This window comes from Montipora foliosa, chromosome 2 (genome assembly GCF_036669935.1).
Source record: "Montipora foliosa isolate CH-2021 chromosome 2, ASM3666993v2, whole genome shotgun sequence".
Classification (NCBI taxonomy): domain Eukaryota; kingdom Metazoa; phylum Cnidaria; class Anthozoa; order Scleractinia; family Acroporidae; genus Montipora; species Montipora foliosa.
Window position 1 is genome coordinate 51,019,522 of NC_090870.1, and position 15,000 is coordinate 51,034,521.

At 39.5% G+C, this 15,000-nt stretch overlaps 1 protein-coding gene across 9 annotated transcripts in view; it reads left to right on the top strand.

Annotated features, from left to right (window-relative positions):
- LOC137993481 (protein NLRC5-like) overlaps window positions 1-15,000 on the top strand; it is a 94,201-nt gene that overhangs the window by 11,078 nt on the left and 68,123 nt on the right. For 3 of the 9 annotated variants that reach the window (XM_068839370.1, XM_068839365.1, XM_068839368.1), the window contains one exon: window positions 2,339-2,392. The exons of 1 other annotated variant lie outside the window; for it this stretch is intronic. Coding sequence is in view for 4 of the 8 variants with exons in the window: in XM_068839363.1 (XP_068695464.1) it covers window positions 4,545-4,650; window positions 8,286-8,917; window positions 11,381-12,020 (1,378 nt within the window). In the remaining 4 variants the exon portion in view is untranslated. Of the gene's footprint in view, window positions 1-2,338; window positions 2,393-3,689; window positions 3,788-4,535; window positions 4,651-8,285; window positions 8,919-11,380; window positions 12,021-15,000 lie in introns of all 9 variants that reach the window. 5 more of the 9 variants (XM_068839362.1, XM_068839363.1, XM_068839366.1 and 2 more) reach the window with 5 other exon arrangements.

Sequence of the window (15,000 nt, forward strand, 5' to 3'; positions counted from 1 at the left end):
GCTTGCTAGGATAATGGTAAAGATGGAATTACAAATGAAATTCATAAAATAAAAGAGTGGAAAAGTTTTTCCCCCCAATGTGATGTTTTGATCTGCCAAGGAAAGAAATTCTTGTCTACGAAACTTAACTCAGAATTCCAAAACCAAACAAGATCAGGACCTAACTGATCATACAGAAGATGGTGCAGATGATGAACATTCATTTCAAGAAATGTTAGGTTGCACAGAGGTTATTGGAACAGATTCAACCTTGTACAGATAAAACCTCACAATAGTGCAGCTCAAGGCAGCATGGTCTGACACGGCAGAAAAAGAATTATTAATTTGTACATGAAAGATTAGAAGTCGGATTGGTGAACTGATATCAGTGAGTCTGGAGACTCGCCTATTAACCACTCTTGTAAGCACTTCAGAGTCTTAAAACAACAAACACCGAAAGAGGATGCAATGCAAGAGCATTTAAGCTGAATGTACTCCGACAGTGACAAGTTCGTTACGCGTGTGGGGCCATTTACAAGAAGGTCATAATCAGATGAAAAGCTGCGACTGTCACCAAGATTTTTTTTGCCATTGCCATCAAGAGCACAAGTATTTTTCAATCGTTAACTTAACTAGTGCACATTTAGAAAACTGGAAGAACACCATTAAATTACAGCCACCACTCAATACAGTACAGTCATGACTTTCTATTTTCCATCAATATTTGTGCAGCTCTCATTTCAACCTTTGTAATGGCACGTTCACCATTTTAGTGATTTATAGTAATGTTTTAATAATAAAAACTTGTAAATATCAGGTAACATAAATGATAACTCGTTTGAAGGGCAGATTATTTTAACAAAATGTCCAGGATGCAGTTTTATTCATCTGGGGAATGGGTGACCCTGTTTTCAAAAGGTGTTATGTTTCAAGTTACTTGAATACATGTGAATGAAGAAATATTCCATGAAAATTGACAAAAGTTATGTCCAGTATAATATTTTTCATTAGAATTTTCCCTCTTTAAGGTATTAATTTTGTTAATGTTCATTGCCCATGTTCTTCCTTCATGTTAGTATTTGAGTTGTTTCTCTGTGGAGTTTTATAACATTTGCCAGTTTTAGCAGCGCAAAGCGCGCCACTGTTTCCACCAGACCGAGATTTTTGATGAATTTTTGACACTTTAGAAAGGAGCCCCAACATCAAAGTGAGCGGAGACAGTCTAAGCACTGTGATTGATATGTGGCGGAAAGAGAGTTTTGATATTAATTTTAGTTGGCTTAAATGTCCGTCGGCACGTGGCATGAAGTTGCAAAGTGAAAGTGGAGTACAGCATCTGAACAGCAGGGATAAATTTGTCAAGTTTTACCTTCAAGGAGAGGTTGTCGATGGAATAGTTCTAAAGTATTCGTTTTCTTCACTTGTGAAGGATATCAGAAGGACCCGCAGTAGCTTGCAACATCACCCGTCCAGCACTTATGATACAAGGAGAAAGATGGCGATTTTGTGAATCTAAATGAGTATGACACAGATAATTTTCAAGAGATGACAGTCCGTATTTAATCAAGTACGGTGATCATGTTTCCTTAGACCAACATCTTCATACGCTGGAAACAGCACTGAATGGAAAGATTCCTGAATTTGATTTCTTGAATGTTGTCTTGTCTTTGATTTCTGTTGTTTACATTTCACGTCAAGTTTTGTTTTTCACAGTCGCTTAATTTGTAATACAATGGCAGAAAACATTTTTGAAAAGTCTGCTTGTTTACAGATTTTTTTCCCCAGTTTATACCACCTAACTACATGGAGGATTACATGTACATTTTTACTAAATATCTTACTATTGCGTCAGAAACCTATAAGGGCTGAAACGTGTAACGCGCGTTCACAGCTTCCGAATATTCAGTGCGAACTGATTGGTTGAATGTTTCAGTGCTAAGTACCATATTTGGAAACCCCTCGCTCTTGTTGTTCCAAATATGGTACTTAGCAAATTGAATATTTAGAAGCTTGTTTCCCAGCACACAAGGGGCCGTTACACGTTTCAACCCTTATGGGTTTCTGATTGCGTGCAATATATTTCCAAAATTTATAAATTTTAGTTCTCATGACTTGATTTAAAAATAGAAACTACAAACTCACTTTTAAACGTAACTGTATGTTTGCTGCGGATTTAAAAAGGAGATTTGATACTTAAAATTGAAATGCCTATATTGCAATTCCTTCAGACGTACATGTATTGGTTCATTCTTCAATCAAAAAAAATGTGTCAAAAATCTTGGTCTGGTGAAAACGGTAGCGCTCTTCGCACTGTAAATGAGTGTATGTGTTTCAGCAGTTTTATTTTCTTATGCTTTAGGAAAACTTAATAATTTCCCTGCAGGCAGAGTATAGAAATATTGGTCAACACAAGGTGGGTGTATCATATTGCCTCCTAGCTAGCAAATCAGAATTTTCCATCTGCTGGTCTAATCAGTGCTTTAAGGTCCCCTTTAGGAAGCGTTTTTGAATTGGAGAGGTTTTGAAATGTGTTCACTTTAAATCTGCATTACTGTGGGCCACCTCTGTCCCATAGTGGATGGAATATGGGACAATTTGCACTATGTTCCACATTCCTGCAGTCAATAGTTTAATATGCATGATTACACAATGTTGAATAGTTATAAATGACTGTAACTGCAGTCCCTCAGTCCTGTAGTTGAGTATGAGACTTGATTTACAGGGTCTCGAATGCTTAACTTGAAAGCCCATTTTCACCCTAGACGTAATGCACACCCAGCATGATTTCGTGTATCACGAAATTACAAAAATTTGAAAATCTCAGAAAGCCTTTCAGAATCTTCTTTGTCAAAAGCCAGCCATAGATAAATCTTTTACGTGCTGATTTGAATGCGTTCTCTACTTATCATTTCATAATTTTATCGTAATGTTATTTCTTTATTTGGTTAACCCTTTGACGTCCAAACTGGCCTAAACAGGCCAGACTTAGTATTTTACTCTAACGCCAGAGGATTTTACTCGTCAATGGGGAACCCCTGGGAGTCAATGGGTTAATCACTCACTGAAAATAAGATATTTCTATTTGAACTTGAATAGTATTGAACAACATGACGAATTGCCAAAGTTTACAGTAAATAGAGTAAGCGTTGCATTTCAGCACTGAAATAATGTCACCTAGCTCATTTGCTTCAGAATTGTTCTATCCCTTTTGCTGAATAGCCGAACCAAAAAAATTCGGCTTTGGTGATTCTCCAGTGTCTAAATTAGTCGACTCCATAAAGATTATAGGGAATTTTAGCTGTTTCACTTGTTAAAATCACCCAGTAAACCACATGATGATCAGGCTAATGCCTATGTTCCTTGTTTTCAACAGCACAAACTGGCGTGACAAAAATAGTTGGCCAATCGGAATACGCTATTTGAGATTCAAAACAATAACTGAGGATCGCGTTTTGTCTCTGGTGAAAATGGGCCTTTAAAGTTAAAGATTTTAAGTATGCCTTTATCGTACCTAAACAAGCACTTAGATTTAATCTTCAAAGTGAGCGCTTAGGCTTAAAGATCATAAAGGACGATGATTTTCAGTAGATTTAAAGCAACTTTGTACTTGTTAGGCTGGCAGTATTGTTGCAGGGTCCCAAAATCTTAACTGAAAAGTAACTATCTAAAATACACCCTTATCATGTAAATGACTGAATGCATGATTGCAGGAAGTCCTGCAGTGGACTAGTTTGGAAAGTGTCATCATATAAATTAGATGACTGCAGGAATGCGTTGGCAGACCACAGGACTGTGGAAAAGTGGACAGGTATTTTGGAATGAATTCTTGGATTTTCCTCTGTCCAAGCTTAACAAAATAATGTTCAAATAACCCATCATTAGTCCAACTGAAATTCCATAAAGGTCATAGGAATGCTTTTTGAGCATCCTTTCTTCAGCCAGCAAGAGATGCATGTGTAAAGTGCTCAAGTTTAAGAGATATCTGAGTCATGCATGGCAACTGGATGTGGACTTTTGAGCAATGACTTGACTTGTATTCTGAAGAAAGTCATCTCGATGGGAATAAAAATGTCTGGTAGTAGAAGGCAAGTTAAGTGAAAAAAATCCCTTACTTTTCGTGGCTGTCCATGACTCCAGGTGCTTCTATTATTTCCCAACAGGGTGCAAGGTAAGCCTGAGCTCTTGCCTGGTTCTTACCTCTCCTCCCACCCCAACAACAACAACAACAACAACGACATCATGGCTCTTCTTTAAAAAGATTTTTTTAAAATACACCGTGTCTCTATTTGAGCTCAAGGTACACTGTAAGCAGGTGGCTCATTGACAGTGGCGATCCTATCAACCCATTGACTCCCAGGGGTTCCCTATTGACGAGTAAAATCTTCTGGTGGTAGACAGAGTAAAATACTATTATACCTATATAGTAAGTATGGCTGGTTCAGGCTGGCTTGAGAGTCAAAGGTTAATACTGATTTTCTTTTTTACACTTCCAGGAACAAAACACTGACCCACTTCTTATCAATTTTTATTTTCTTGTAACATGTACATGTACATAGTGAGGAAAGATGTCAAAAAAGCCAGAGCATGGCAAGAAGTCACCAGCATGGAAAGTTGTCAAAGGTGTTGGTTTGGAAATATTGCAGGGGAAGAAAAAGGAACATCAACATTCTGGTAAATTTTTCTCTAGTTTCTGGTACATAACAACAGTATATCTTGATAACAATAATGGCACATACATGTAGTTTCTATTTTTAAAAAAACCCAAGAGTCCTTTGTTTTTCAAACTTGATGAAAGTGCAAATTAGGAAGTTTGATGTCCAAACTTAGGGTAAAAAATACATGAATTGGGTGAACTGTCATGCATTGCATATATATTTACCCACATAAATTTTTATATCGCTTGAAAGCTTATTACTTAAAGAGTTACAGGTGCAAATATTGTTAGATTTGGAGCTTTAGTGCATGTTAAAAATGATGCAGTATCAAGGATACATGTACCTTCAGTCAAGTTAAAACAAAAATATTAATGCAAGTGGAAATTATTTTGGGTGCAAAATTAAACAAGATTCTAATTTCTTAAAAGTAATGTAACTGGATGTCTTGATGATATAGAGTAGCTTTTAGGAGGTCTTGAGCTGATCCAGGGATGTAGATAGAAGCTGACAGCCAGAAAAAATCGCCGCCTATTCTGAAGAAGTTTCTGGATGGTCAAGTAATTTGAGTTTTTGGGATTCGTTATCTGTGTTATATAATTTGTAAAAAAAAGAAATGTACTACACACTCAAAATATACTGACGGACACTGGGTGTAGAACTGTCCGAAAGGTTGATTCATTACAAGGGTACATAAAATGTGATCCAAGATCTGGTGTGTTTGGTAAAAAGCTCATTGGCTCGCGGTATTTCTACTTTGTGTACATAAAATAATGTAAATCCGCAGTGTGTGTATTTCAACCATGTTGTATGAGCTGAAATGTTGGCAAAAAAAGGAGGAAAGTGATTCTGAGGTACTCAGTATAAAGAAATCCTTCAACTCTACCAAAGCTACTTCATCAAACTCTGGCGGACCAAGTGAAAATTCAAAGAAAGCACTATTGCTAAGACAGAATCGGCACGAGACACCGAGAGCACGTCTTTCAAACAAAGTGACATTTTTGATTAAAAAGACAACAAGAAATTTTCTGAAAACATCACGAATGGCCTTGAATTTACCTCCTAAAATCGAGGAAAACGCATTTATGAGAGTCTTATTTTCAAAAATTTTCAGGGAAGCATGCCTGCGGACCCCGTTAGAAGGGACACGCCAGAGGCGTGTCCAACTGGGCCTTCCGCCTGTTAAATGAATATTATGGTCTTTACAAAATTTTAGCTTCATCCCTGTGATCTGAATTGCCTCTTTTAGGAAAGTTTGACAGTAAAGTAAGTGTAACTTAATTATTTTGAACGGTGTAAAAAATGTCAGTTGCAGCAGGAATTCTAAAATCTGCTTTTTGTCCAAAAGGAAAATGCCCATGGCCAAAAACCATATTGACAGTGCATTGGGAAACATCATACACTACATCTGGACAAAATTTGAGAGAAATCGATTTTGAGTCGTGACCGTGAAAATTAGAAAATTTTTGCACTCTTGAAGTACCCTCTTTAGCAGTCATGTGGTTGACTTTCTGTGATGAAAGTCAATTTGTAATATATACAACATGAACGGCAGATCTGTATAGCATTTACACACTCGAGGTGAAGGACAATTATTGTCTGGGTTAGTGTACAACTTATATTCCTGAAAAGGACTCTTTAGGGTGACATTGACTGATGTTTGGACAAATTACATGTATCTGAGCAGATTAGTCTTCTTCAGAGTCAAGTGATTTCTGTAGCATCAGTAGATGGTATTAATACTCTAGTCATTGATACAGTGATTGGTTAGCAAAGTCATGATGTTATTGGTTGATTGTCAGTCGAGCCTTGATGTCACTGGCCATGGAGACTGTGAAATAGTGATTGGTGCATTTTGATCCATCTTAGTCTAATGTCGCATATTGTTAGCAAAATAGCTTGGTCAGTCAATTATTTTTATTAAAATAAAGCTGTTTGTCTGTTGCAGCTGCTGTTGTTGATAAGTCTGTTGTAGGGACAGCAGGAAGTTGTTGGAATTGGTTTAGTGGTCTTTGTTCTAAGTTAGTAAACCAAAGCTCTTTCCTGTACTGTCCATTGGTGGTAAAATTTAGGCTCTCTGTTGATGTCACCATTAAATTTTGTTGTTACATGTTTGTGTTGAGTCACTCTTGCATTCAAACCTTTTGAGCACATGTGAAGATATGATTGGACTACGGTAAAAACCCGCCGATAAGCTAAGATAAGTTTCCAATAATTATTGGACTTAAAGAAAAGTTGTAATAATGCATGAAATTTATCAACATTTCCTTACATTTAGAAGGGTTTAGTGTCCTGTTGTGCTCCATGGCAAATTGATGGATATTAGTCTAAGAATAGATATCAGAATATGGATATCGTGAATAGCGTGGTATTTTCTTGCATGTGGAGGATCGATTATGCATCAGTCAATTCCAACTGTGCCCTGACCACCCTTCCCCCCCCCCCCCCCCCTGCGCAACTGCAGGGCATTTACCTCCCTTGTCATTCCCAGTGAGGCTTTAGCTAATTTAGCGCAACCCAGGGGCCGGGCATTAGCCAATCCCAGGTGCACCCCCGGGCTTTTGACACCCACATGGTTTATATCTCTGAAACATGGAGAATTTCTGTGGTCAAGATCAGCACTTTGTGGAGAATTGGCTTATCCAGCAAGGACTGGAAAAGTTGTCGACAATTTTAAAGGTGTGTTTTCTAAATTTTAATATGTACTTTCATCTAAAAAGCAAATTTCAAAGCAAATAGCGAGAGTGTGCATGAAGTGTTGTGTTTCACAACAGGCCATATTTTATTAATTCTATTTTATAATTATATTATAAAAAGTGCCGGTTTTTGAAATATTTTCCGAAGGGGAGATTTCAAGGAAGCTGATGTTTGTTTGTAAAAAATAATAATAAAGAATACAAAATTTGCCTGTGAAGTTTTAACTATAAAGTTAGGAGCGATCTATTGCAGACGTACCAAAATAAAAAGTGGCATTAAAACGCTGAAAACGGCAGTAATCTATTGGAATTGACTGATGCATTACTGTTAAAGTGACAGGCCGTTGTCAATGCTGCGAACAGGTTTGCGGGGCGATGGAACTTCCAAGCAGTGTGCCGTTTTCCTGAGGTTTTCCTTTTAACCCTTTGATACCCAAACCAGCCCAAACCGGCCCAAACTGGCCATACTTGGTAATTTACTCTGTCTAACGCCAGACGATTTTACTCATCAATGGGAACCCCCAGGAGTCAATGGGTTAAAAATGTCAGTTAACGGAAATTGGCGTTGAAATTCACGACACCTTTTTCAAGTGTTCCCCCAGATAAGCTGCAACCCCGATTTGGAAAAAAGGTGCGGCCTATTTGCTGGTTTTTACGGTAAACACAATAGACACATGTTTGAACTGCAGAAGCACATCACAGTTATGAAAGTAGTAGCAAACGTAAAGCCTGAAAAATTTCAGCTTGAACAGGATTTGAATCCGTGGGTGGCAAACTACTCTACTTCTGAGCTGTCTTGGGATCAGAGCTGGTGATGTGATCCCATTGAATTTTCAAATGAAAGTAGCAAATAGTATTCATAGAAACTGAAGCAAACTCACCTTAAATGAGATTTTTATGATGATGGCCCTTAGTAACCGGACTGATGCCTGAGAGATCTTTTCTGACACTTTTTCAGGTGAAGTTGATGGAAAAACGAAGTACACCTTGCTATGTTGCCTTCTGGTCAGGCTGGGGTCACAAGTGTTGAGGGATGTGTTTGACAGAACAATTCAGCCTAAAGACCTTTGCAGTTCCTTGAGAAATGAGCCAGCGCACTCTAAGCTTCAGTCTCTTCGAAAAGAAGGAATCCTCAATCCAATGCAGTGGAGTCAGTTGTATCCAATTAAACCCTCTTCAGTATCATCCACAGGCTTTGACCCTTCTCTATTGATTGTGCTTCTGAGGACAATCTGTAACCTGAGTCCTCCATCCTCTGGCTGGGATCTACTTCCTCATTCACTTGACACCAGCTGTGAGTCTGACATTGCACGTTTGAAGTATTTTGTCGATGCAGTATCAGCCTCTGCCAAAGAGGCCTCTGTTAGTGATGCAGTGTTCTGTAATTACAAAGATCAGATCCAGAACACACTGGTAAGATTGGGTGGAGCTGAATATGAAGATGCCATTCATGAACTAGAGAAACATGAAATGGGGCCATTGGATGAGGAACATTTCAAAGAACTTCTGAAGCGGTGGAAAGATGGTGACGAGAGAATTAAGGACAAACTAAATGAGTGGGAGTGTACAATGAAGACCTCAAGAGATGCAGGTCAGTTTTTGAGAACAAGAACTTACATGTAGGGTGCTGTTACAACAGTATTTAAAGACTGATGTCTTTTGTAAGTAAAATTTTGTCTTAGCTGCTGATTACCATCAATTAACAACTGCATGGCATACTGTAGGTTAGGTGCTGGCATAAAATATTTAATGGAAAGAAGGTTTTAGAAGGCCAGCTATAACCACTACTTGTTGGAGCTGTCATCATCTCCAAGAAGATGTAATTGCAATTTGTCCTTGACCTGAAGATCGAAGCTAATTTTTTGCAACTAGATTTGCTGACTTCATAACCATATCCTGTAATTGTGAAGAAGAGCTCCCTGAAAAACCTGTCGGCCAACTGTCGGTCGACTGTCAGTTGACAGATTCCGATAGGTTACCAACAGGCCACCGACAGCTAACCAACAGCTAACCGACAGGCTACCAACACTTTCCCAAAGAAGAATATTTGTTGTGAAAACATGTAGTAAACATGACCCAGAAACGATCATAATTATAATCAGTGTATCACAGAGTTTGGATGTTGTATAGAGCGAAAAAAGAGAAAAAACAGTGAAGTTAGTGTCAACATTGTCACCGACAAGATACCGACATCTTACCGACACATCACCAACTGTCGGCCGACAGGTTTTCCGGGAGCTCTTCTTCACAATTACCCCATCTCCTTCAGTTAGGGTAAAGGTCAAGTGCAGTCCATCCACAACCATTTTAGGCATGTAAACAATAACAGAACCACGCAAAGGCCTGTGGCTGAAAGAGGTTTATTAAACGAAGCATTTTTCATGTACATATATTAATGAATGAATGATGGGCAATGATATACATCAATGAATGGATGACGGGCAACAAGCTCAAATTGAACAATGATACGACAGAGTTGCTGATACTTCATGCTCAGCACAGACCTTCTCCATCTCTGGATTCTGTGTATGCAGGCACTGAGCTAATTAAAGCCTCTGAATCTGTGCGAAACATTGGAGTCTGGTTTGACAAAACACTGCTAATGAAGAAACATGTTAACTCTGTCTGCAAGACTGCCTTTTATCAACTTCGACATTTAGCTAAGGAGATTTAGATAAAGAGATTTCTATCTTACATTGTTTGTACTTATACATGCGTTTGTGACTTCTAGACTTGATTATTGTAATTTGCTACTGTCGTTTTTACCGCAAAACCTTGTTCAAAAACTTTAATATGCACAGAACTCTGCTGCCGGTTTATTGTCATTCACTCAGAAGACTGAACATATTACTCCGAGACTTAAAAGAACTCCACTGGTTGCCTGTGGATCCTAGTACTAGTTTTATGGCATTCCCCGGCATTGTGCCACTCTATGTACCTGAAATGATCACTAAATATGAACCGACCAGGTCTTTACGCTCTTCCTCCAAAAGACTTCTTGTTGTTTTCTGTGGTATTACCTTAAGATATATGGAAGAGCTTTTGCTGTGAATGGTCCAATGTTATGGAACAGCCTTCCCAACAATATTGGAGAAATTAAATCTTTAAGCACTTTTAAGAAACAGATCAAAACATGAAACATGAAAGCCTATTACTTAAAGAGTTAAAGGTGCAAATATTGTTAGATTTGGAGCTTTATTGCATGTTAAAAATGATGCAGTATCAAGGATACATTTACCTTCAGTTGAGTTTAAAAAAGATATTAATGCAAGTTGAAATTATTTATCTGAGTGGATTAGTCATCTTCAGAGTCAAGTGATTTGTGTAGCGTCAGGGGATGGTTTTAATACTCTAGTCATAGATGCAGGGATTGGTTATCAAAGTCATGATGCTATTGGTTAATTGTCAGTTGAACCTTCATGTTACTGGCTATGGAGACTGTAAAATAGTTATTGGTACATTTTGATCCATCTTAGTCTAATGTCTTTTTGTTAGCAAAGTAGCTAGGTCAGTCAGTTATTTTTATTAAAATAAAGCTGTTGCAGCTACTGTTGTTGATACGTCAGTTGTAGGGACAGCAGGAAGTTGTTGGAATTGGCTTAGTGGTCTTTGTTCTAAGTTTGTAAGTGGTAAAATTTAGGCTCTCTGTTGATTTCACCATTAAATTTTGTTGTTACATGTTTGTGTTGAGTCACTCGGGCATTCAAACCTGTTCAGCACGTGTGAAGATATGATTGGACTAAACACAATAGACACACGTTTGAACTGCAGAAGCACATCACAGTTATGAAAATTACTTGAGCAGTAACAAACCTAAAGCCTGAAAATTTTCAGCTTGACCAGGATTTGAATCCGTTCATGGGAAACTGCTCTACTTCTGAGCTGTCTTGGGATCAGAGCTGGTGATGTGATCCTATTGAATTTTCATATGAAAGTAGCAAATTTTATTCCTAGAAAATCGTGGAAACTGAAGCAAACTCGCCTTAAATGAGGTTTTTATGATGATGGGCCTTTGTAACCAGAATGATGCCTGAGAGATCTTTTCTGACACTTGTTTCAGGTGCTGTTGATGGAAGATCCAAGTACACACTGCTATGTTGCCTTCTGGTCAGGCTGGGGTCACAAGTTTTGAGGGATGTGTTTGACAGAGCAATTCCTCCTCCAGACCTTTGCAATTCCTTGCAACATGAGCCAGTGCTCTCTCAGCTTCAGTGTCTTCGAAAAGAAGGAATCCTCAATCCAGTGCAGTGGAGTCAGTTGTATCCAGTTAAACCCTCTTCAGTATCATCCACAGGCTTTGACCCTTCTCTATTGATTGTGCTTCTGAGGACGATCTGTAACCTGAGTCCTCCATCCTCTGGCTGGGATGTACTTCCTCATTCGCTTGATGCCAGCTGTGAGTCTGACATTGTACGGTTGAAATATTGTGTAAATGCACTATCAGCCCATGCTGGAGAGGCCTCTGTTACTGATGCAACGTTTTGTAAGTATAGAGAGCAGATTCAGAACACACTGGTACGATTGGGTGGAGCTGAATATGAAGATGCCATTAGTGAAATAGAGAAACAAGAAATGGATCCATGGGATGAGGAACATTTCAAAGAACTTCTGAAGCAGTGGAAAGATGGTGACGACAGAATTAAGGACAAACTGAATGAGTGGGAGTGTATAATGAAGACTTCTGGAGAGGCAGGTGGGTTTTTGGGAGCAAAAACTTATGGTGCTGTTACAACAACTGGTATTTTTAAGGACTGATATCTTCTGTTGGAAAAAAAAAGTGAAAGGAGTTTTTTCTTAGCTGCTGATTACTGTGAATCACCAACTGTGTGTAGTTTATTGGTAATGGCTGCCTGAAATGTCTAGCAGCAACCAGCTTCTAGAAGGAAAAATGCTCTTATGGCTGGGAAACACTAGAAATGTAGCAAAATGCAAAGAACTCCCATGTACAAGGGGAAGAGAGTGAGCAGCGATCACAGTGCTCACTGATAAAATCAGTGGACAGAGGGAGGGAAGGGTGGGGAACACCGATAAAGAAATCCCAATATGCCACTGAAACAACTCAAATGGCTATGAGCAACAATACAATGTATTTTGATTTGTCAGGCTCACTGGTTTCAAAAGGCCACAAGATCCTGTTGCATGTGTCTATTTATGATCACTTCTGACCACAGAGGATGGACAATAATATTACTCCTTGTTAAATCTAATTTGCTTGCTTTACAATAAAAACTGTGGAAATAATCAGTTTAACTCTAAAATGAAAATTTTAAAGAGACTGAAGCACCCGATCACTGTGTTATAATTTCTCTCTTGAATTTGAATTTTTTACAACAAGACAGTGACGGAACCAGGTACTTAGGGACACTTTTAATGTCAATTACCATTATTTTCATGATTACTTTGATTTTACACCGTGGAGATGTGGTAATTGATAAGACAATACACTTATCCTTATTCAACTTGTTGACAATCCTTTAATTTTCTTACTATTGAAATAGCATCTAATTTACAAACCGGTGAATGATCAGATTTTTCCAAATGTCCATGTCTGCCAATGACTGTATTGTTTTCTATTTGGAAAAGAATTTGAACAACCTTGGAAGCAAATTAAAGTGAATAACAATTAACTCAACAGTTTATTTGACCAGGGTAACAGTCCAAAAATACACGCATGACCAAGCTCAAGCCCCATGGGCTGATGATCAGCGACTGCGAGACCTCGGGTCACGAAAAGATCAGTTACATATGGACAACGCCGATCCAGCTGCGATCCGGCAGGTACACAGAGACATTTGAGCATGTTCACGGCAACTTCGTAACATCTTCTACGACAACGAAGCTTCTCGAATCAACATGAACGCGGTTAATCTTCGAATCGAGAAGGTTTTTGCCAACTTCCAGCGCTCGGAAAAAACCTTCAAACCAGTACCGTCTGACGTTTATAGGCCAGACAAGCTACTCACACAGTCTTCACACGCTTCAAGCAGCATTTCGCAGCACCGCCACTTCAAAGTACACCCGCTGCTCTCATCTCACAACCTCCGCCACAATTCATTGCCAACCTACAGCAACTTTCAGTACAAAATCCGGCAAACGACGATCCACCAACTGTAGACGAGGTTTACGACGCCTGTAAAACAGCAAAAAACCGTAAAGCCAGTAGTGATATCCCAAGCGAGTTCCTGAAACACGCCCGAGACTGCGCACAGTTTCTACAGGAGCTGTACCAGCTAATTCTCGAGGTCTGGCGCCGTCGACAGCTACCTGAAGAATGGTCATTTTCGAACCTGACGTGCTTGTGGAAACGGAAAAACCCGCGTTCATGCACGACCATGTGGTGCGGACTGAGCGTTGGATCGGCAATTTGCAAGCTTACGATATCTATCATACTACACGGGCTTGAACACTGGCTTCGAGTGCAAATACACTACCATCAAAACGGTGTAATGCAGGGCAAATCAACAAATAACGGAATTTTTCTACTCGAAAAAAAAAAAAAAAACAAGTCTCAACAAGTCTCTGGAGCAAACCGGGAGCCCGGCACTATTTACTTCATTTGTTGACTACAGTGCGGCTTATGAAAAATTATGTCGTAGGACAATGTTTCTCAGCGTACGAACGCGTTTTCCACCTGGCCAGGACCTACCATGGCTGGATATTCTCGAGCATCTGTACAGTCGAACTTACTGCAGATTCCCGAAGGCTGGACCAACAGCAACATTCCCGTAAACTAGTGGTACGAAGCAGGGAGGGCCCGAGGGGCCAGTATTATTTTCACTCCTGTTCAACGTATGCATGCGAGATTTTATGGAACGCGCACGGGCTCTCGACATTGATTTTTTCACATACCGTTACCGAAGTAACTCGCACGCCATTCGAGCCGCTGACCGAGACCCGAGAAACACTCCAAAAGGTGAACACACCCTGTCCTGGTGCGGTTATGCAGGTGACCTGGTATTGCTGACTAAGTCACAAAACTCACTCGATACAGCGACATCCGAGCTATCAAGGACGTTTGGGCAATACTCGCTGATGGTCAATCCAACCAAAACCGAGACCCTGATATCAAATTTTCAATTTCTCCAAGACTCCAACCCAAAACAACCGCTTGTTCCTCAACGGTGCCGTCTTCATTTGCATCCTACCCAAGTTCCATAATCCAGCTTGATAACAAAACAGTCCAAAACACCGAACAGTTCCGTTACCTCAGCGCTCAAATCCAGTTCGATAACACGGTGACACGAAAATCAATATGCGTATTGAACAAGCTAAGGCCAAATTTGCATCCAGAAAGAGATTCTTCTGCAGTTAAAAAAATCAGGCTTGCTACAAGAATCCGAGCCTTTAACGCCGAATTGAGGTCCTGTCTCGCCTACGGCTGCCAATGCTGGACAATTGCAGCACGAAACTTTGACAGAGTCTACGCTGTGTACAACCAATTTCTTCGTTCGATGATCCGAAACGGTTGGGCCTGCGTTAAAAGCGCAAGTGATAATGACGAGCATTTCGGGTTCAAATGGTCAACCAAGAAACTCCACGCCGTTTGCAACACCATTCCAGTATCAGCCTTCGTAAAATCAGTGCAAAGGAAATATCTCGGTCACCTAATTCGCTGCCCGGACAATCAAGCCCAAAAACAGTTACTATTCACGCTAGCGTGGTTTCTACCAGAA